The 24,441-nt window shown below is 36.9% G+C and overlaps 2 protein-coding genes across 3 annotated transcripts; both read right to left on the bottom strand.

The window, feature by feature from the left end:
* Positions 1 to 1,563: 1,563 nt before the first annotated feature.
* On the bottom strand, positions 1,564 to 17,544 carry LOC124406334. The gene is made up of 12 exons (XM_046881721.1): positions 17,398 to 17,544; positions 9,009 to 9,302; positions 7,617 to 7,771; positions 7,041 to 7,255; positions 6,213 to 6,357; positions 5,655 to 5,852; positions 4,720 to 5,092; positions 4,348 to 4,528; positions 4,077 to 4,240; positions 3,116 to 3,319; positions 2,673 to 2,840; positions 1,564 to 2,282 (listed from the first exon to the last, which is right to left on the bottom strand). The coding sequence occupies exons 2-12, from the start codon at positions 9,103 to 9,105 to the stop codon at positions 1,654 to 1,656; spliced, it is 2,529 nt and encodes an 842-aa protein (XP_046737677.1). The 5' UTR covers positions 9,106 to 9,302; positions 17,398 to 17,544; the 3' UTR covers positions 1,564 to 1,653.
* Positions 17,545 to 21,759: 4,215 nt separating this feature from the next.
* Positions 21,760 to 23,970, bottom strand: LOC124406344 (nucleoside diphosphate kinase 7). 2 transcript variants are annotated; one of them, XM_046881737.1, is made up of 9 exons: positions 23,794 to 23,970; positions 23,524 to 23,690; positions 23,295 to 23,456; positions 22,998 to 23,205; positions 22,804 to 22,924; positions 22,565 to 22,689; positions 22,365 to 22,478; positions 22,073 to 22,180; positions 21,760 to 21,904 (listed from the first exon to the last, which is right to left on the bottom strand). In XM_046881737.1, the coding sequence occupies exons 1-9, from the start codon at positions 23,908 to 23,910 to the stop codon at positions 21,869 to 21,871; spliced, it is 1,158 nt and encodes a 385-aa protein (XP_046737693.1). In that variant the 5' UTR covers positions 23,911 to 23,970; the 3' UTR covers positions 21,760 to 21,868. The 2 variants fall into 2 exon arrangements, with proteins under 2 accessions (XP_046737693.1, XP_046737694.1); XM_046881738.1 differs by having other exon boundaries at positions 21,803 to 21,930; positions 22,030 to 22,180; positions 23,794 to 23,956.
* Positions 23,971 to 24,441: the final 471 nt, after the last annotated feature.

The following is a 24,441-nucleotide window of genomic DNA, read 5'->3' as shown; positions in this document are numbered from 1 at the left end:
AAAATTCAAGCTCTGGAATTCTTCGTGTTTAGAATTCAGATTTTTGACGAAGATGATTAAAAACGTTGTAAAAAGTGAAATAAGAAAAACGACAAGTTTTGGAGACGTACGAAATTTTCAAAATTTTTTTTTTATTCATCAACATTAATTAATATATCAGTATGTGGTTAAAAGTTGTTCACAATAATTATTCTAAAAACACTGATATACACGTACAGTATTGTGTTCATAATCTGAAAATTTTGGGATACACAAAAAAGTAGCCTCGTTTTTTTTTTTTTCTATTTTACATTATCTAAACGCTAATCACTAATATCTAAATGCAGGGGAGAAATAACCTGGTCGACGGTTTTCTTACACTAAATTAAATAAACTTTTAACGTTATTTTTATTATTATAATATTTACCTGCACCCCGCGTGCCGTGGTTTTACGTCTTAAATATCAGACCCCGGTCTCTCCCGTCGCATTGTTTCCTGCTATGAAATCTCACTATTATGTATATGTATGTATGACCATATTCACGTGCGATCCCAAGTTATTTGATTGAGAAATCTCTGATACATTTGCATTTTTGCACCATATTTGCACAGTTATTTGCACACATTCAGGTATTTATAGGTATTGTTAAATATTTTTCCTAGATCAATCGAGAGCATAAATAGAAGGTTTTTCGATTAGGGACACCGACTACTGCGTTGAAAATAGTATGAAAACTAGGTACAGAATATTCTTGAGAAGCGTGTTTTTTTTCAGAACTTTTTTTTTCTTTCTCACAAACTAATGTAACAGTTATGCGTCTTATATCTGCGTACGTAACATCGTCATTATTATCGAGAAAAATATAAATAATAAAACATAACGTACGTATATTGAACGTCGATATAACTGATATTTCTATTAATAATATGCATATACCCAGCTGCTATAATTATATATACCTATCTATACTACCTACACGGTAAATAAAAATTACTTTACAGTCATTCGTTTAATCGTATTTCAAATGTATGCGGAGCTTATCTATAATTTATAATATGTTTACATTTTTTTTTTTTTATCTTACTATTTACCTCTTGTCTCGCCTGATATTGACATTACGGGTAACGAATTCTTTTCAGAATGGTATAGAATAATGGGTAATAAAAGAAGTGAAGAAAAATTATCGCTCAAGTTCATCGATGAAAAAAAAAAAAAAAAATTTGCGAGTATATCTACAACTGATTTTAAATTACGTGAACGTCGCGCTGATTCTCGACGCCATCACCAGTTGGCGCTACCTCCGACTTCTTTGCCCCGAACTTGTTTGAAAATCACAGTGTATAGATCATCTTCTTATCGAATTTTCTTTTCATTCTATCGCGCAGATTAAGCTTTGTGCTTAATATACCATCGATAAAAAAAATTATGTTACGACGTGTATTCGCAAAATTGTACGAGATCTCGGTTTAAAAAACTTCAGAAATCTTTTTGGGTAATTCAGTGATCTATGGCAATTGGGTTTGATGTCTTGAAAATCACTGTTTGGGAATCCAACGAACGCCGTTTGGCGTTTTTTCTTTCTTCTACATTCGACGATACTTAATTTTCTACTTTCTTTGAACAAAATATTCACCTTTAACAATCCTGTCTTGAATTATCTTCGTAAATTCATTTATTTTCTATCTTCGGGCTGTTTTTCGATCGTGACATTGCACTTTCCCGTATCATCGTCGTCCTCCTTGTCGTATGCGAGATTGGTACTTCCGTTTAGTGAGCCGGCGACCTTCACGGCACTTCCGTCTCCGCTTTCGACGTCATCGGTTACGGTCTCGTCCCTCGAGTCCTTGATCTCATTTCCCCCGTTTCTCTCAGCCTCGTCGATTTTCTCTATCCTATCGAGATTCCTCGCGTTTTTGATCGCCTCCATTTCCTTAGCCTCATGCATTTCCGGTTTAGTTTTTTGCGCGGTTCTTTTCTCGATATCCACGTCGTCCTCCACCGAAAACGCCTTGTTTTCCGAACCGTAGGATAACTTATCCTTGGTGAATATCACCCCCGATTTTTCCTTTGGCTCGATTTCAACCCCTGTCTGCGACTCGCCCTCTGACTTTTCCACCTTCTTGGGCTTCTTTTTCACTATGTCGTTGCCCTCAACCTGCGGTCGCTTTCGTAGGTAAAGCGCGTTGAACAGGAAATACACTATACCCGTCACCAGCGACATTCCTGAAAATATTTGGTACGTTGGCCGCGTACCGAAAGCCTTCATCAGGTAGCCGCCGATCAGACTCCCCGATCCTTTGCCTGAAAAAGTTTGTTTCGAATGGTTAAAAAATGTATTTTTTCCGTCTAACATCCGTTTGAGAGTTTATTCTACTGAATACATCAAACGAAGTGATTTTTTTCACTTGAAAACGGGTCAGGCACTTTTTGGCTACATGATGAGGTTCAAAGAATTACGAAGAAGCAACAAATCCGCCTGTATGTAGGCAATTGGATTTACTTAGCCTCTTTTTATACAGGCAATATAAACACACGGACGTAATGTAAGTTGCCTAAAAACAGGCGGGTTTGTCCCTTTTCTTTTGTAAAATCTCACATACGCGTAATCTCGAAAAATCAGATAATAACTTAAACTTAAATTTAGTTAAACGAATACCACGAATTTATTATTATTCATAAACTTGTGCTCACCAACACCGTAGTAAAGCCCCCCTAGAAGACCTTGAATTGAGCTATCTGTCGTCGTCGTTGAAAGTTTCGCCGCGTAAGTAACGGCCGCTGTAAAACTCAGGGATGAAGTCACTGATTCAAGAGCTTCAAATATGAGGCACAGCCAGGGATTGTAGATCAGCGAGTATCCTGCGAAATTAATGTTGAAAAGACTATCAACGAGAATATCAGACCTCCCGAAGGATCCATTATTAATCTATATCAAAAACGATCCAATGGATGAAGCACTAACAGATCAAGAGTTCTATGTTCCAGGGCAAAGAGACATCTCTAAAAGTTTCTGAGGTCTGGGAGTAACTCTTTTAAGTAAACATCATGCTTTATCGAGAAGTATCGAGTTGGTTTTCGTAAATAAATTTGCAAATTTCGAGTATAATTGTTGGATTGTCAATTGCCGAACTCACCTAGGAGTCGCACTGCGTAGAAAATGAAACCAATGAAGAGTACATTTGCGTGCCCAATCTTCTCAATTATCGGACCGGACATGACGAGCAGCGGAATTCCCGCGAGGCCACCGACCGTTATGGTTATACCCATGAGCGATCTCGAGCCCCCCAAGTCCTGGAGGAGCCAGAATAAAAAGGACTCGATGTAACCCCACGCAGTTCCTAAAGAAATGCACAAGAATTGGAGGTGGAAAAACATATTTTGAGGGTCTCCTGGAGGCGATATTAAAGTTTTGGCACACTACTGCGTTTCTAGTGAATTTTTCACGAATTTTCGGATCAGAATGACCCCGATATTCGAACGATGGGAAATGTCAACTGCAGCAAATTAGCCACGCTCTGCCTCTCGAATTAAATTTAAACATTTATACATGTGTACATGTATACGTGATGCACTCGTCGAGTATTCAATGCATTATAATTTGACCAATCAGTTGTGCGTTAAAGCGAAACGAAAGCCGTCGTCGTCGTCGATCGTTGCGCAATTTCCGGTTATTATTGTCGCCTTGGTGACGTTTTGTTGTGTCACGGTCGCCGGGATGCGCGACACTGCGAATGCTGTTAATTTTCAAACGTGATCAGTATTCCGACTGACGATCAATCCGCATACACGAGCTGAAATTTAATCGTACCATATCGAGTCGTGCATGTGCATGCACCCGACCAATTAACAAGATGCCGCAAAGCGATTGACGAAGAAACTCCGACGATCGGTTACATTTCTTGCCAATTTTTTTTTTTTTTTTTTGTCAAAAATTAGATGTCTGGAAAAATGCATTGCAGACTTGTTCGAAAGATGAGAAATGAAAAGAAATGAAAAACTTGATAGCTCGTCAAGAAGGTTGAATCGATAGAAATCTTAAACGATCCAAGGTGTGTGTTTCATTAGTTTGAATTCAACTTATGACGTAATGCGTACCCAGAACAAAGCAGGCTATGAAGAGCGCGACGATTTCGATGTTTTTGAGAACGCTCATCACGTCGCTGACGACGTTATTGGCGGGAGCTTTGAATTCCAAATTTATTGTCAGCATGAGCAGACCGGAAAGGATTTTTAGTCCCGCGTAGAGGTAGAAGGCCGGTCTGAAATGGATAGAAAAAAAGGTGTAACAGAAAAGACGGCGTTTTTTTCGCCTTCTTCAGTTTTCTAGTTCGTTTAATCTTGGTGTCCAACTATTCAAAATCCACACCTGAAATCCGTGTACTCTTTTCCGCTGCTCGCGTAGTCGATCAAAAGCCCTGAGAGGAGAGACGATATCATTCCACCTATCGTTCCATATATCCTCTGGAGTCCGTAATCCGCTTTTTGGTCTCTCAAAATGGCGATAACAGCTCCTTCGAACATCGCAAATGCTGTTCCACCGATCATACCTGTGAACAAAGCGATTATTCATGGATCCTCGAGTCATTTTTAATCAATTTCCTCCAACATCAATGTTCGAAACTATGAACGCATATATTTCGTTCCAAAATTCAATGGTTCTTTTGAAATCGAAATGGATTACGAATGTAAAACCACGTTTCTTAGTATCTCTTTGAATTTTCACTCTCGCCAGACTTACTGATGAAAACCCTGATCGCTAGGTACAGCCAAAACGTCAAACTGACGTCGTACTCGATCTGTGTGTTCATGTTAGAGCAGACATCCTTCCTCGGCGCTGTAACGACGCACCTTTTGCTGCATCCGTCGATGAACAACGACTTGTAAACCTCATTGCCAGCGGTGTAATTCACCAACGGCACCGTCAGGATAACTCGCTGATCCTTCCGGTCAGGATTAATGCAATTTGGTTTTTGGAAACCGGGTTTCCCGGTCCACGATATCGTCTCTCCCAAGTATCTCCGTTTCGCCTCCAGCGTGTCTATATCGGTAGCGTTCAAAAGCCTCAGCGTCGAATTGTAATTGTGGTAATTCACGTCTCCGCTTTTGTTTCCCTGTTCATAAAACAAAAATAAAATAATTAGAACGAAATTAAAAGGAACAAAAAATATTCAACATAACATAACAACAACTACAACAATAACAAGATTCGCTAAAGGCAACGAGTAAAGCGACAAGATTAGGAATGGAATATCCCGGAACGGAGCGATCATTCATATTCGCATTCATCTATTATGTGCTATGACTCGGCAATTTTTTGTTCATTCAACCGTGTTTGGAATCTCTTGAGATTTTGTTTTGCATTAATAAAAATGTCGAATCATCATCGCGTATTTAGCCGTCTCGATCGTCGGAGCTGGTGGCACGAGAAAGCGGCGTGTTTCACGGAGGATTTAGGTCAGGTTTTAGGACTCTCTATAATTTCCTGGTCTCTTGGTAGCGGAACATTTCTTTAAATCAGGAACTTAGTGAGAAGTTGCACAGAATCCGATTTTATTGGATGGAAACATGGATTTTTCCGTGTTTTTTTTTTTACGGAATTTCCAATAATGGAAATATGCTAAAGATTTTTTCTTTGTGTGAAAAACTACTTGAAAATAACTCCAAGTCTCTTACCTTATTTCCGAATCGTCCAAAGGAACACCGAGTCTGGTTTATCGTGACGTTTGATTCTGTGCAAGTGAATTCGTAGAGTTTGCTCGTGGGAAAGAAGTAAGTACTTTTTGAGAGCTGCCTTATTGACGTCTTGTAGAAATCATTGTTAGAAAGTAAACGGTGCTCCCTCACGTCATCTGACGTAGTTTTAATAATCGTCTGCAAAGTTCATCAAATTCATTGTCACAGATCAGTTATAATGCAAATTTTTTTTTTTTTTTTTTTTTATTGTATTTTGATTATTTTCCTTTATAATCCAAGAACATGTTGTTTCCGCGTAATGAATATTCTCTTTTACTACTACTACTTACTTGCCAAGAATATAAATTATAACTTTCGAGTAATCGCTTGGAGGTCATGCGCAGTTATAATTTTTATTACACTGATATTTATAATCCATAAAAACAAGTTATATTCTTCAAGACTATTATTCAATGAACTTCTACTGATTAGTACTTGAAGAAAAGTAATTAATAAAAAGTAATAAGTATAAATAGATAATAAATGTGTTATAGTCACCTGAGGTAATTCCGATTTCGAGATCGTGTATTTATAGGAAAGATTTGAGCCCGTTGTAAGATCGTAATGCCTGACGGTGTATCCTCTGGATGCCAAGACAGCCTGAACCTCGGTGTCGTTGTGCAAATCGACGTGGCAAATGTACCTGCACGTAAGGGGATACAGGTAAAAGAAAAAACGAGGGGTAGAAATAAACGAATAAACGAGCAGCAATAATAATGTATTGAAATATCGACTTTTAACATTGCGAAGAAATAATATTAGCCGATTTAAAGCAGGTATGTATTATGAGGTGAACAAATTTTTACAACAAAATTAACAACAAATGACAATATTTACTATTACTCGAATTATTTTTTGTCCATTTAATTTTGTCTCATAAGTTTCTTTTTACGGCATGGGCATTGAAAAGTCCACTTTTTGTGGCAGTTTTCGTTCCGTGAAGTGACGCTTTATACGGCAGTGAACAAAGTTGCGGAATAAAGTCTTTATTCCGCAGTTTTGACGCGCAGTTCGAAGTGCGCATCCTAAACTGTCGAATAAAGTAGCTTCGTCGAACAGATCGCGACATAACCTCACTCTTCGTTTTGCTTTTCAATGCCCATACCGTAAAAAATATTGTATGTGGCATGCCTGTAAACCGTTTTTTGGCGCGGATAATTTCAGTACTCGCTTCCGACTCGCTTCCGGCTCACCTTCAGCTCGTTCTGAAATCTTTATCCTTGCCAAAAAAAAAAACAGGTGGTTTACGGGCATGCCACATAAATAGATATTTCTCGCACAACGCGAGCATGTTTTACGCCAATTTAGTGCCTTTCTTTCACCTACCCGCAACTTTCTATTCGCGTAGCGATTTCCGGGGCGAGTTTTGTCTCGCAGGGGTGTACCTGGCTCATTGTGTATACGAGATCACCGTTCGATCCCGGACAGCCCAGGTCCATTACAACCCTCTCAGGAAATCGGACCGTCACCCTTCCTACGGGTACAAGAAGAAGCAGAAGGGCTGCTGCTCCTCCAAGGGATGAAAACAGGGACAGCAATATCTGCGGGTGCGAATAGGCAAAAAATTTATCGCCAGGTTTAATGGTTTTCGAGCAAAACGTGTTATTGTATAATCGGAAGTTTTAAGATTATTTTTGCAATATTCAGACACCTGAATTATTTCCATTGAAGTAGAAATAATTTCCTGATGATTAGAGATTCAGAAAAAAAAATTTCTTACAAGAACAGAAATCTGTACGATTAAACACACAAGAAAAAAAAAATCGTGAAGCAATAGATTTGTGGGAATTAAATACCGATAAAAATTCTTTCGGGTTTAATATATTATGAAATTTTCGGTAAGGAAATTATTTACGACTCATGGCCGATGGCATTGCAATTTGTAATCATGCGAATGCGTACCTTGAAGTTTCCGATTCTGTCAGCTATCATGCCAGCTAAAGGTGGCATTACTATTGCCACGACCGGTGTAACTGCGCTCATTATTGCCGTTTCTTCGACGCTTACGCCCAGTTCTCGCATGTGGATTGTCAGGTAAGGATAAAGTACGTACAATGCTATGGAAATTCATCAAATTGTTATGAAGTGTGAGCCGAAATCGTGTGGAAAATTCGAATCCGATAATAACGATGATAGCAAGTGATTGACATTATTATCCAAACAACAAATAACCCGAACTTTATTTAAGGCAGCAAAACCAAATAAGAAGAAAACACCTAATCACAAGGTGAAAAATTTTTAGTGACAATTTTTCTAACTTGGTTTGCCATTTTTCGGCGGAATATTTCCAGCGGTGCGTTTGCTCAATGACTCATTATTGACAGATCTTATATACGTCACCAGATTCAAGTGTCAATGGGTGAGACGTGACGCGAATTAATTGCTGGCAAACGGTACGTAGGCTAGGCATAATCGAATGCGTATTCATAAGTTAAGTAAAATATATGTCTGGAGGATACTGCATACAATGGGAATTGATTTGAATTTGTTGCTAAACAAAACAACTTCTCTAAAAGCTTGAACACAATCAAACTGTTATTTCGTGGAAATGTTGGTAAATCCGCCTGAATTTATGCAATATGGGATACGTTTGACAAAAACTCGCCGGAATTTTGACAATTGGAAATACAACGTAGCATACCATATTGCATAATTGCAGGCGTACTTCGTCAGTATGTCCTTCGAATTGCATAAAAGTAGGCGAATTCATCCTGTGATAAATAATCCATCTCGAATTCCCATGAAATGACCTGGTATATCCTGGAGATATTATTTGAAGGTGTTCAATGGTTTTTTTTATCTCGTTAACTTTTTCCATCTACTAATTCGGGGGGTAAATATTATGTAGAAACACCTTGAGGCGCATTAAGCGAAAATATAATACGTAGGTTTACCCACACATACATTATATTATAATTGTAAGTACTCAGCTGCCTTCCGCCTACGTCTCAAGTACATAAAATAACGTTCATATGTCAGGTTGTACACGGGATTTGATGCCGCCGTCAGTGAATTATTAAGAAGATGATTGAGCACTAGCCTCGGGCCTTCGCGCATTTTATTTTTATTCTAATTCTCCTTTCTGATCTTCTGTAGATGGCAAGCAATTTTGAAGAGGACTCGCGAGGAAGATCGTAAATCGTAATGACGGTGAAAAAAACTGTGAACAATATTATTTTCGCATTCTGTTTTCGCGTAATCGTCGTAAAAAAAAATTTCATTCTCGTTCTATACGATTTGTGTAATTATTCTTTTACGGAAGTTTACATTATATCATCAATATTTAATACGTACTCGCTGCCTGAACGAAAAACAGCAGCTTCAACGGAAGCAGCTCCTTGTGCCGGAAGTCGGTGATTATTCGTCTGAAGAAACTCCTGAGCAGCATCATTTTGCGGTTTTAATTATTATCACGATTTAAAAAGAATAACAAAAACAATAACGAAAACAATTGGAATAAAAATAACAAAAACTTGAACAAGAAGGCTAAAAATATTCAGGGGAACTCGAAATCGGTTGGGAAAAGCTTCTTTTCCTTTCGTTCACGGCTTCCTCTGACTACCTCATGGTAAAAATTTCTGGTTTGATCTGAAATCAAAAGAGACAAATCGGTGTCACATATTGCGATACGGTGATTGAATTTCGTCGTGTTAAATTACACGGTTCGAACACTTTTTATCGGCTGTTGATCAATACATGCTCGCAGGAAAGGAGAAAAGCAATAATGCAAATTGGACTGAATTCATTTTTTGTCATTTGAAATTACGCAGTAAATTAATACGAACAAATAATTTGATTGTTACATTCGCAGAGAGAAAAATGATTAAATAGTAAAAGCAGGCTATTTTGACTTGTGGAATCCTGCAGCTTCAATAAACCGTCTTCTCTATTCATCATTTCGCTTTTCTGATCCGATGATCACAGATTGACTATAAACTTTGATCCTATTATCGGTTGAAAATATCAAAGATCTTTGCAAAAATTTCGCAGGGGATTTGAACGAGGAAGAAAATGTTCTTTTTTCTACTCGAAGATAAGTGAACGACAATTGACACACAAATCAATTTTTTCAACGAATTTCGTTTTGGCCAATGCGAAAAAGTCATAGATCATTCGAACGATATACATATTTCCTGTCACGTATATAAACATGCGCCTCGATGATCCACCTCCGACTGGCCTCCGGATTTTAAATCACATGGCCATGGGCAGTATAATTCTTCACGATGACTGCCATGCCGGGCCAGTTATTGTCAGGAGTTTTCAATGACCCAGACATGATTGGCTTTCTACAGCCAATGACCCTGATGGCTGCCAGAGCCATGGGATCCTCGTGCAAATTATTCACCTTTACATAACCGAGACGCACCTTCAAGCGTCAAATTATGCAGCTCATCGATCGGTGATTTATCCTCAACTACGATTGCATCCATTCTCTTTACTGCTAACAATAATCAGCTGTATAAATAATGATCATGCCTCGAGTAGTTTTTAAATTTCTTCTTTCCTTCTTGCGATTGATTTGCAACGATGATCGATTCTATTATCGATCTAATGACTTGATAAAATTATTTTTAAACAGTTAAACTCTAAGGGTAAAACGAAAAAAAAAAAAAAAAAAAAAAATTAACGAGTTTTCAAATACACAAACGCGCTTACATTTTATATTTTTCAAGGAGTAACGCGTGATTTGTTTTTACTTTTTTCATTCGAACACACGTTGTGCCAATAATGCACGTGCTGCTGCAGTAGCATGGCTAATCGTAAATCTTTCTAGGAACAATGTGACATGTGCATGCCATTTGCAACGATAAACGTGCCATAAGCCTTTAAGTCGAGTGGAGCAACCGGATCCCTTCAGATTCCTATGCAGTTGCAAATTGAATGAAATACATAATAACTAAACAACAGCTGTCTTAAAATATCATTATTTTACTTGTCACTTCCTGCAAAGATGACATCTGTCTTATGTTTACATATATATATTTATGCAAGTGTAGGTATTCAAGTTCGCAATGCTGCAAACGAAACACTGTTTATGTCTATTTTTATTACTAAAAACACAGCTTCAGTATCGACATTGATCGAGTCTTTTACAAATAATACGTTATAAAAATTATTCGAAAATCGTTTTATCAAAAAATGTTTTCCGCGATGCTGTATGGATAAGAAAAGTTCGATACAAACGTCGATTTGAAATTGATCGATTTAAAATAATTATAATAATTTTTTTTTTGGCATGAATCTTTAACCGTTTTTTTAATTTAATTAAAACCGAACATTTCCTCTCAATTGTTCTTTTTTTTTTTCTTTGTCGCCGCGCAGAATTTCTACGCGTCAGTTTTATTGTTCGTAGTAGCGAAAGCATGCGGTTTCATTATTGAATATTAAATGTTTGATATTGTGCGTTCGTTGCAATCCGAGATACATACTGCATGTTTGTGTTATAACGTCGAAGGTATAAGCTGCTGTGCTTTTTGAACACCGCGAGCGATGTTTGTTATCGCGTTTCATATATCTTACAATGAAGTGCATCGTATCGTACAAAAATTGTACATCACGTGCGAACCGATGGGGGAAAAATAAAATATCCTTAAGGCAAAATTTAAGTTAAAGTAGAAAGTAAAAAGTTGAGGTAAATTGTATACGATTTTAAAGTTGGAAAATGAAGGGAAAATTAAAAAAAAAAAAAATTTCCGAACTCCTTGCGGGCAGTGAGAAATTTTTTACAAACTATACTATCTAACGGGTATGAAAATTTACTAATAACTCAGAAAAATAAGTCGCGTTGCGTAATCTAACCATCGCACGCTATCCGTACGATTTCTCAAGACCTTGTTGAGTGTTAACTAACGGCTTCCTGAAATTCCATCGAGCTACGATATGACAATGGCTTAAACATAATTTGCACAAACGCTCGGCGAGTTTTTCCCGAGGAAAGAGCAAAACGAGAAAATGAAAGATTAATGTGTGATTGACAAATACAAGATACTTCGGATTTTCTTATAGTTATACGTGTTTTGCTAAATATGAAAATAACGATATCCGGTTTATCGATATTTGCACGGATTACTGTGAAGCATTACGAAGCAATATGTGACCGAATCGTGCAGAATATCTTTGTCATATTCTCTTCGGTGAAAATATGTAAAAAAAAAGAAAAGAAAAAAATTGTAACCCAATCGAGTACTAATTAGGAATTGGAAATTTTATCTTTACATTCTCGTGAAAATATCTTGATTCTTATTTTTATCAAAGTAACGTATCATTTTCTACGATTTCTGTCATTTGTGTCGATGGTCATTATAAATGCTGTGGAGACTCGAGTGAACTTAATTGTAATGCAATTGACGATTATCGTCGAGTATATGTATGAAAGAAAATTTCTTGGAAATTTCAACTACAGTTTTTGTGTATAAAAAGTGATTAAAATCAATGAAAAACAATTTTTTTTATGTAATTTGGGAGTGTATTTTCTAAGTCTAACAAAGCTCATATCAATATACTATACAGTTAAAACTTGTTAAACATTTTTTTGAAAAAACCCTTTTTTTTGCTCGTCTGTTGGGTAGACCCCGTAAATTAAATAGATAGATAGATAGATAGATAGATAGTAGATAGATAGATGGTAACGGAGAGCGTCTGAGTCCGCACCAGTGTCATTGGGCCCAATTATCCATTTTATCCGGTTACGTTTGCTTGTGACTCGGATATTTGCGGCGCCTATTCTAGGCGACGCTGTCGACGCTCGAGTCTGCGGACGTATAAAACCGTTAAAAATTCATCTGCGTGATCATTTTGCCCGATCTTTTAGTGTAATCCGAGATATTGTATTTGTTTGAAAAAACAGAACCACAGATTTGCAGCGAAAAAATCAACCAAGTAACGTTATATTAATTTTTATTACTTCTGACTTTGCGATGGTTTCCTTTATAGAATTGTTATTTATTTTTTTCACCGTCTCTGCTGCACCCTCTTTAAATTAATTCAACAATTCATATTCAACATTCATTCCGCGATAGATTCTGTAATTAGTATGATCAATTCGAGAAACCAGTTTCGCTCGGTGAGAATGTAAGAAATGATGAGAAAATGTGCAAAAATGAAAGTTTGGCGTGTGAGTAAGAGAGGAATGAACTCGTAGAAGGAGAACTTGGAGTGAAGATCGACGAAAAATGCATGGAATGAGTCCGAAATCTGATGTCCAAAATATATTTATCAAAGAATTCGCCGAATCTCATATGATGAGAAAAACAAACCTCCATGGTCAAATTTCCAAACACTTCGTGCTTCACGACACAATTTCACGACGCGAAGATCGACCTTGTCTTCACTTGCCGGAATACGGCGGAAGTGCGTTAAATAGAAGCGAGCAAATCAACCTTGTCGATTCGCTCGTGAAGACATGAATTGTAGAATGAAAGAATAAAAATATGTAATTATTAATTCGTTACACAAGTTGAATAATCGCTAATTGCTAACGAATTTTTTACGAAGATTAACCCCTTCGTTAGCATTGACGAAATAGTGCGTCAACCTTTATTTTTGTTTCCGCTGAATCCGAATTTGAAGGCAAAATTTAGAATCTCAAAATAGCGGCGCCAATATGGCGGACAAAAACCAAAAAACTTTACTCGATTTAGATAAAAATTAGCACCCAGAGATTTTTGAGGTCGCTTATCACGAATCTGAACTCTAAATTTGAAAATTCAAAATGGTGGCGCTAAAATGGCGGACCGAAATTGAAAATTTTACTCGATTTAGATAAAAATTGGTACTCTGGGCTTTTCGAGGTGGCTTAATACGAATCTGAACACAATATTGAAAAATTCTTAATGGCGTATCTAATATGACGGACGACCGTGCAAAAAACAGTTCGAAATAACCCATGAGTAGCAAGATTTATCCAAATTAAACCGTTTTTCGCACTTTTGATGGCCATATTAGATCCGCCATTTCGAATTTTTAAATTTTGAGTTCAGATTTCTAATCAGTAACATAAATCACTTATTTTGGGCACTTTTTATCGAATTCTTGCTGCCAACGAAGGGGTTAAATCACCGGAAATTTTCAACACATCGGCAGCTAGTCGTTCACAGACATGCCTTCTCAAATTAAACCAGTCACATACGATCGGTTTATGGTGGCGTCGTCGTGTACGAAATCCGTTAGGTACTCATTACTGATCGTAAACTTAGCACGAAGCGGCATCGAAACGATGAATAGACGAAGATTGCGATCAAGGATCTGGGGAATCCCCGCGAAATGTTTTCACAATTCTTGCTTGGCCCCCCACGTTGCTGCGTTCAATATTGAAACGAAGGACACTGAACCCCTCTAATATCCTTATTCTTAGCCCACTTCTTGACGTAAGTGGGCGTAGACGACGCTCTTCATTGGCGAAATTCTTCGCCCCTAACCTCAAAATTCGCGCTGCAAATTAGACCCGGAATAGCGGAATAATAGCGTCGAATTGTAATGACGATTTTTTCTCTCCCTCTTAACAATTAAGATCAATGACAATACGTGGATGGAAATTAGGTATATTATTATTATAAACTGCGTTAATTGCGGATATCATTCGTATTGCAGATCGGATCAGCCGCTATAGCGGAAAAAATTTCACGAGATGAATAATTCATCGGTTGTAGATATATTTTGCGACAGCCGTATGATAATTTGTCATTTTTTAAAACCCATATCCATTAAACATGATTCTATAGGCGATGTGACAGCGAAGTCTGTGCCGATCTGTAATCTCGCGGATCACTGCAAATCCAATACCGCAAATCATTTCTCGCCAATGTTTGCGGTTTACTTAGCTGGAGGCAAATTTTACTCTTTATGGTCACACGTCAATTGATATCATGCTGATTGAAAAGTTTCTTTATGGATAAAAAAAAGGTACGGTATATACGTGATTGTTGACGTTTTTTGCCACGTAGTTAGTCGTCCGAAAAAACTTCATTTTCTAATTCCGAAAGCAATTATACTTTGAATCGGATGTGTAATACATGGTTCATTATGTACGTAATCTTAGCACCGTATACGTCCATGTTTATTACCAATTATCTACTGCTAGATAATTTACGCAGCGCGCTTAGAGCCGGAGATTATCTAGCCTGCACTTTCCTTTCTCTTTCACTCTGTATCGGCAGTTTTTTTTTATTCTTATTTTCCAACATATTACACCGCGGAGTTGTTTATTGTGTCTCCGAGTGATTGTTTTTGATCCTTTGAAACGTTTCGCATTTTTTATTTCATTTTTATTGTTTATGACCGCGTACGTATTTCCCAAATTTCGATCGTATTAAGATTATCGTTACGAGATAATGATTGTAAAAATGAAACCACATATTTTCAATAAAATCTAATTATCACGAGATTGTAAATAGCGATATTTATTCACTCGTTATTGTTTTCAGTGATTATTATTAGTCGCATGAAATTCAAGTGAAAGAATATTTCCGAAAAATCCTCCTAACCGCAAGTTGTGTTTTGCCAAATTCTCTCAGCAGAGGTATATTACCTTTATTCGCATGAAATATTGTTCATAAATTCGATTAATAATAATAAATAAAATAATATATATTATATAACATCTCCGATTTCGTGATTTTTGATCTTCGAATTTCCAAGAAGACGAGAAAAGGTGGCAAACAAAAACTCGTCCTAGATGAAATAGAAAAATACAATTCCTTTGACGGAGTCTTGATTTCAGATCGTCGGATCACTCGATCGATCGAGATGCAATAAGCTTTCTACGTAATTCTGCGTATCGGATTGCGTCGTGACGCAGTTCGGTTTAACGGCGCCTTATACAATTCTACGAGGCAGCGTGACATTAAACTGTAAATTGTCTAGACTCTTTCGACTGTAGTAGGATCAAGCCATGCTGTTTCAAACGTGAGTGAAATCTGCAAGGCCGGATTTTTTTTTAACCTTAATCGCAACGTTGGGATAAAAGTTTTCTCGACGTCCTTAATCATAAAATTATATTTTTTTTTTATTTATTTATTTATTTATTTACGTACACAACACAGGTATAGTATTATTTAACCTAACAGAAGGAAAGACAGGATAAGCAAAATAATCTTTCAAAGCGTAACATAATATGGCGGGTAGAAAATTAACGATAAAAAAAAAGACAAAAAAATATTATACCAACTAAATAAATTCAATTTTTCAATTCGATCGTATCACGATTCATAGTTATAATCTATATTCATATTTTCATCTCGGGATTCATTTGTCTCGCGATTCTCGTTGAGGGGAAAAAAAAAGGCGAAAATTTTCTTAAAAATAAAATAGAAAAGAAAGAACATTGCGCAGCTGCTTAGGCTTTCGTATGTATAGATTATAGATACATATATGTACACAATTTATTATCGAACGATGTATAATCGATGGATTTGTTAACGGTTAAACTTGTGTAAGAAATTATCATCGTAAACGTCTCGGTGTAATTATTATCCCTAATAATTGATAGTCGATTATCATAGCGGTATAATGACTGGCTTAGTAAAAATAATTTCAAATCAAAGTCTGTATAATTCAGTTGAGAGTTTCGTGTCTTTGTCACATCACTAAAAACGGTATATAAAACGAAACAATTGGATGCCAATAAAATAAAAATAAAAAAAAAACACGGTAGCTCTTAAAGTTGACTTAAAAAATTCGGATGAATCGAATAAAAAACATCTTAACGTCGATAACGAAAATCGTCGAATTGCGGGCACGTGATTGCGGCGAATTTGCAATTTTCTACTTTTATCGGCCACGTGATTGAGTCCCTGACTGCAAAGTCGTGTGTTGATGCGACATCATTTCGACTTCAAGAACCTCGAAGTGCGAGACATACTCACTCGATATTCGGGGACCGTTAACGATTATAGCAAACGATGTGCGATGCGCGGTGAAAGGTTGGGCATAGCACGTCAATTTACCATCGATTAAAACCGCGGTTTTTCTTTCTAATACCCTGCAGGTCCGCCGAGACTTAACAATAAATAAAACGTGATTACGAAATATGCTTATCGCGTATATATAGTAAAGACGGATTTTCGTCGCATGTATTTGCATGCTTAGTCAGAGGTCCGGTGCTTTGGTATTTCGACACCGTAGGAGAGCCGAAATATTTGACGTTGGTGAAAATTTAGGTCAATGGTACCACCGTAATATTCCACGTCACTTATTGACACAGGTATTCCATGCCAGTCGTGTAGTACAGCCAGAATCAAGACGTCCTACTTTGTTTTGCCGCAAATCATCGGTATTTACTTCACGTCTTTGAATCTAAATATTGCAATTTACCGTGAAAAAAGTTTCATTCGTGAATTTCAAATGAGTATTCGTCGATGTTGGGTTGGCAGTGTCGACTTCATGCGAAAGCAGCTCAAATTCTACTCCGGGGTGGCCGTAAAGCCCGCGATCAACTCTCCTATGGGAGCGCTGAGTGTCAGCGCCATCTGGCGCCGAGTTGGCGAACTAAAAATTTTTTTTTATTCCATCCGATGCGCTACGTCAGCTTGTGTACGATTAAACAACCTCCGAAACGCTATACAGTGTTTTGGTCAACACGAAAATACAAAATTATCACATTATGCCTTAAAAAAAATAAAGAAAACAAAATAAAAAAATTAAATCAGCTGTTTTTCGTTTGTAGATAATTTTTAGCACTCACCCTTTGAATTTTATTATTAATCCACAGTTATCGATCGCATGCACTTTTACACACTTGTTATACTCGCACCGAACAATGAGCTTGAATAAAGAGATTTTTCAAATGTCGTTATTTTTTATTCTCAGTCTCTTTTTGCAACGGTTTTGCGATTGCAGTTACACGTAGTTATAGAATATTTGAATAATATGAATTATCGCGTTATTGGAAAAGAATGCGGTCGTTACTGCAGGTATACGTTAATGGATCGAATTGTAGGATATCGATCGCGCGGTGAGCATTATCAATTCACAAAGTTACATTATTTCGTTTCTATTTTTTTGTAAAAATTGTGCAAAATGTTGAATTATTGCTTAAGGTTAATCGATCTAGAGATCTTAAGGAAATTTTTCTTCTATAAATCGGTGAACTTTTCGAAAGATTATAATGTTTTATTTTATTTTTTCTTTCTTTCTTTCTTTCTTTCTTTCTCTTCTTTCCTTATTCACATTCCGCCAATCGGTGAATACAATTATATTAGTGCAGTGTTCTGCACAGTGCGATGTCGGCCGCGCGACTGACTAGTTACTCGCTGACTACATTACTCGCACTCACTACCATGGCAGAGCTATTGTGCGACTTGTATTACCTACTCGTGGGGCTGCAGTCAGGCTCGAGGTACATGGGCCGAACAGCGGTGGTCGCTTCTCTTGCGTCAAAACTTATTTTCTAATCACCGAAACCAATTGCGCCAAGAGGCGAGTGAGTATTTTATATTCGACTCGGTCCGCAGCTCCGCGGCCAAACGCGATCGGCGGATTTTTACTTGGACCGATTTTTTACTCCTCGATTAAAATCAAGGGGTGCAAAGACCGCAGGGGTGATCAAATTTCGGGTGGGGGTTGAATATTTCGAATGGCCGATACATCGAAATTTCAAATATGCGTAAATAAAATAACGAAAGATGAAGTTTTCGAAATCTTGAGACATTATTGGATTGGTAGTCGTTCTAATCAGTGACACTTTTTAAAATCAAGATTTAGAATAATTCATTCTTTGTTATTTTATTTTCGCATCTTTGAAATTTGAACGAATCAAGTTTGGAGAAAAAATCCCAATTTTCAATCTATGAGAAAATATCGTGAACTTGGCAAAAAACTGGATTTTGAAATTTCTGGATGAACCTGAAAAGTACTCTACACCGTTAATTTTAACTCTTTTGGAATGCATGGAGATTATTTTTATTCCAGATACTTAATTTCTGCAATGTTTAACGAGAAAGAATGTTCTGTTTTTATTTTCAAATTCTTTCTCATTATTTTCACACATGTTTTGCGTAACGCAGACAGGTATATAGAAGGATTTTCTTCAAGCACATGTGATACGCACCTCGTGTTCTTCCTGCGTTGTTAAGTATACCTGCCATCTGTATATCTATATATATAATATACAAGCGAGCGAGCGTCTTTACACGAAAATTGCAATAACAACGTTGTTGCTTGTTAAAACTTGACGACCGCACGTCCAGCTAAACGTACGTGCAAATACGAAGCCGGAGTAATCCAGAAAATATTGACCTTTCAAATTCAACGCCATGGATATAATAATTCACGCGTACAGTAATGTGCCATTATTATGGGGTATTCATGCCAACTCAACCAGTGTTAAACCCCGACCATCTCAAATCCATTTTATATTTTTCTCTCCGTTTCTTTTTTTTATAAATATTTTGAAGTCGATTGCGAATGCCCATTTTTTTTTATCTGAAAAATATTCTCAAAAATCCAGTGAATTATACAAAACATCCCCCGTTATGAAAAACGAGGGCCGAATTTTTTTTCTATTTTTTTCTGCATCGCCTAATTCGGAATTTCGAAATTTTTAAACCCAAAATTAACGCAGGATCGAATCGTGAGTGTCAAAGAAGGGTCAATTTACTTGTAAATGTTTGGTTAGTAAAGAGAATTTTGGGTTTAAAAATCTCAAAATTCCGAACTAGGTGATAAAAAAAAAAAAATTAAAAAACGGAGGGTGTTTTGTGTCATTCACGGGAATTTTGAGAATTTTTTTCAGACTTAAAAAAATTGGTATTCGCAATCGACTTGAAATATTTATAAAAAATAAACGGTTTAATAAGAAAAATTTGAAAAAAATTCAGGCAGTAATTTTTACCGAGTAAAATGTTAGAAAAAAACATGAAATGATTTTGAAATGGTCTGGGTTTAACACTGGCTTGTCGAGTTGACGTGGAATACCTCATATACGTATGAAATTATCTTTACTTAAAGTCTATTATAATGTTATGTACACACGGTGTATCTGAAATTGCAGCTCGATTTACGATATTATTTTTACTTTTACATACACAACACTGATAAGTTAATAATTGTTATTGTTTAGCGCAGATATTATATCTTTAGTCTGCGGTGTTTGAATCATTCGCATTATTTTATCTCAATTTCACTTGTACTTTGTTTTTACAGCATTGGTATAATTTCTTCCACGTATGTACGTACATACCTACATACGTTTTACTATACGACAAACAATACCGTAAAAGAGTTCAACTTCATCCGAATCTAATATCTATACGTCAATTGGTTAAAGAAAAATATTTATTTACTCCAGCAACGCGTGAAGAAATTGAATTCTAATAAACTCACGGAATCGAATTGTGATTGGATTTCTGATACTTCGTAGAAGAAATATAATTCATTCACCTAGTATTCATTCTTACACTTTGCATTTTGCGCGGGTCGGTGAACGATCACTTTTATTCGTCGTTACAATATCTGGAGCGTTGCGCAGCGCCGTAATATCCTCTAGATATATTATACACGTAGCGCTTGAATCGCCTGAAGGGTAATTATTTTTTTATTCCCCCTATTCCGTATACTTGTTTCGAAATATGTAGACCTTTCCAGACGCGGTCTACTTTGTCTATATCTATTATTATTTTATACGGATACCGCTAATGATTTCTCTACGTAATTTTAACTGATTATGCACAGGATAAATTTCGGGGTGTAATTATATTAATCGTTATACGTAAGGATAATTAAAAATCGTATTATAATTACATATTTTTAAGCATATAATAATTACAAATATTATCAATCTTGGAGTTATTAGCTCGTTTTATTAACATCTGGAAGATCAGTGTAATTATACTTCGATCAATCAGGTGAATCAATAAGACTCGTTTTGAAATTTTTTTCTATAACTAGAAGAGATGAAGAACGATATTTTTTACAATTGATACAAACGTAGGTTTGGACTTTCTTGAATTCATTTTATACCGTATCGTTAAAATTATTTATCGTTACTGAAGTAATAACTCTGCAAATAGTTTTTTCATCGTACTCTTGGACTCAGTATTTAAAAATCGAGATGAAAAGCGATCAAAAAATTTCAACAAAATTTCTCTTTTTCTTTTTTAATCTTGCAAAAAACAAAAAATGTAAAAATTTCCGCGATTACTTTGCATTTACGTTACACCTTTGCCTTCGAAGTAAAGTAATTTCTTACTTGGCTTGTTGTTTTCCTATTGCAGGTAGGATATTATCGGTAAGATACCACGGCTATTAAACAAACGCTAGTGAATGCCTGTGAAGAATTTCTTGGCAAGAAACGAAGGCTAATAGTCTGAGGAATCATTCATGTCTTGCGAAATTTCCTAGTCTTCTATCATCATGTAAGGATCATTTCTTTATCTCAGTTTCATTCACGTTTTTTTAATCCTCTTATGTTACGGACATATTCGAAATAAGCGTGGCTGATCGTGAGTATCGAATATATGTTTGGTCGATTAAACAAATTCCATAAATAGACGCTGTACATGTAATGCAAAATATTTACGGTTGTACGGCCTCAATTTTGCACAGCGGCAAAGTAGGTAGGTAATTGAAATCGTTGAACGAATAGCTCTAGTCATCAGTTTTGCAATGGCGTAATACAGCATGATGTGTCCATTTACTCATTTCCATTTCCGTGTATTCGACTTGGAAGTCTAATTACTTTACATTCATTCGTACCCTTCATTCATCGACATTCATTTCTTCTGTCCGAATGAATGAATGAAACTAAATTTTCAACGTATTTCACACAGATGTTATAACATTGATCGATCTAACGATATCTATGCCGATTAAATATGGCGTAACGAATATTGGATCAACTCACTTAAATGTGATGCTTTATTCACTTAATAACACGAATCACTGTTTCGATTATTTTTTTTTTTCTTTTAATTGAATAGCATTTATTTAATTCGAACAAATATTTCGTTTGCCATATTTTATCGCAATATTTATTAAATTATTTGTTTGTATGATACAGGCGACGACGGTTAAAAAAAATTATACAAATGATTTTTGAGTCTAAATTCATTTCGATTTATTGTTTATAGAAAAATATTTATGTACACAATTTATAACGAAGTTTTAATTTACAATGTATGTCAAATTTGCGGATGTAGTGACAGCGTTGAAATCTCCTAACCATCGGCCAGTATCTTGAAGAAATATTCAACCTGTAAAGAATATAAAAATATAAAAAAACAAATATACAGCGGCGTTGCTTATTTTTTCATAAAACTCTGAAGAAGGTGATGGTAAAGAAGAGATTATGTTTATCTAAAAATTATTCATGCGATTCGGAATCACAGGATGAAATAAAGGATTTAATTTACTCAATTTACCTCCAGTAATCCATCCTCCGGCAAATCGGAACAGTGAACAGCATTCTGGACTTTGTTCTTCCCGTACTTTGCTCTCAGGGTTTCCGGCCTCAACTGCCGCGCTATGTCCTGAGAAATTCAAATGGAAAATTGCGTCAGTTTGACTAATGAAATTTGAGTGCTTCGCGAAATCAAGCATACATCGTCAAGAGTAATTTAAAGATAGTGGAGATTGCTTCGAAGAAAATTGATTGATTTGACCAGAAAAGCGGCGGGTGGGGGGGGGGGGGGGGGGGGGAGAAAGAAGACTCACGGGGTCCATGGGGCCACATAACTTCCTGAATTCCGTTGGCACATCTTTTCCACGGTGGCTGTGCGTGATCTCCATCGCAACACAGGGTCCAGACTGCATTTCTGTGACCATTGCCTGCTCGACATAAACGCGATTGGATTATGTACTGCTCCGATAATTCTCAAGCTCATTATTATCGCAAGGTTGCGTTATGTCCTCACCCCATATTCGGGTAAAACTCCTTTATAGACCTCCAGAAATTCTTCGACGTTTGTAGGATCTACGTAAAACTGTTGTACAGCTGATATTGTGTATCCTGCCTTTTGTATATCGTCGATGATGTAACCTACGTGTTGAGAATGTTATATTTTTAGTATGAAAATTCACTTAGATTGTCATTCATCGACTAATTGTTACTTGATCTTCTTTCTTTCGACGAACCTGAGTTACAAATACTCACTAATAAGACGCGACTGAACGGCGTGTGGTTTTATCACGCAGCAGGTGCAGTTCTTGAGCGTTGCGGTGTTCTTGATACTCCTGCTCCTGACCTTTGCATCAGGAAAGAAGTATCTCAATTCCTGTAACAGTTTACATTCAGTTTACACGCTCTCTATTCCATCTAGGGAAATTTTACTGAATTGTTCAACATACTCTAGCTGCACTTTCCGTTGAATCCGACCCATGCACAGCGTTATAGATATTGTCTTTGCCGTAGCAAGCCCGAATTGAATTCTGAGCGGTTTCTCGAGCTTCCACGCTGTCCATCGGTCCCATCAGTTCTCGCCATTTGTCAATTCCCTGTTCGCCGATAAGCTGGAGTGCCAAAATTGGACCTGACGTGATGTACTTCAGCAACATTCTGCAAGAACGGTGTGACATTGTCGCATTAAAGTCAAGGAGCACCGAGTCAAAGTCGCATTTAGAAAACAAATGGTGTTCAAAACTCACGGTAAGTTGCTTTGTCCTCTATCTTTGTTATAAAATTCCTCAGCCTCGTCTCTGGTCATGTGGACCATTTTAACATTTCCTATATGAAAGTTGTTCCTCGTTATCCGTTTCAATATTTCTCCCATTTTATCTATAGCATCCGGTTTGATTATCGCCAATGTTCTGGAATTTTTAAATTGCCCCAGCTTTAGCATTATATTCAAACTCAAACGCCGCAATACTGAATTACCTTTCCATCTGATCGGCAAGTTTCGCTTTGGTCGCGCCATCTGCAAAATCCTTTATCTTTAGGCATCGTGAAAATATGTGTACCATTCCTCCGACGTAGAAATCTTTCGCAGTAATTCCTTGGCATTTTGTTCGACGTAGAAATACTTTCCTATTCTTAATATCGTACTGTAAAAAAATGAGAAAGAAACTGATTTCATCGTTCGTCGTTCTCTGTACAATTCTTTAGCTCTTGCCTTGTTCGGAATAGTGAATCGATTATCGCGCTTACAATTTCTACCGTATTATCAGCAGGAAAGTAGTAGAGGAGAAACTTTTTCAGGAGAGACGCAACCGGATCGAACCACTCGGCTTCGAAAGTATGCTTCTCACTATAATTGGACGACATTTTCCTCTGATGCTCTTCCAAATTTCCTCCGCCGCCGCAGATGAGGCTAAAAAGATTTAGAATTGTTGTTCAAATTAGATGCAGATCAATTATTTTTGGCCAATAAAACTGTTATTGGCATAATGATCAGTCAAATTTAGTTCTTGGTCGCGTTTCTTGAATGAAAGTCAGCATGAACGAATCAGTTAAGTTGTGGACAAAAACTTACCGATACCCTGAAAAGTTGTTTGATGTGTCGATCTTATTTGTCACAATTGGAGTACAATTTCCATGCGCTTACACCACGGCTTACACTTATGACAGTTTCGTTTCCATGACAACTCCGAATCTTACTGGTCCTTTCATACTCTAAACAGAATCTGTTTAATGATTATTTCAGACGTATCCAGATGCCGCTACTGTCCGAAGTCGTCCGTATGGCATTCCTCAGTCAACGGTGTTGATTAAGGCGCAAAAACCAGGGGTTAACAGCTACACGGATGCATATCAAGTTGCCGCAAGTCAGGCGCAGTAGAACACCGTGACTGTGAT

This window comes from Diprion similis, chromosome 5 (genome assembly GCF_021155765.1).
Source record: "Diprion similis isolate iyDipSimi1 chromosome 5, iyDipSimi1.1, whole genome shotgun sequence".
Lineage (NCBI taxonomy): Eukaryota > Metazoa > Arthropoda > Insecta > Hymenoptera > Diprionidae > Diprion > Diprion similis.
This window is presented reverse-complemented; position numbering and strand designations above follow the sequence as displayed.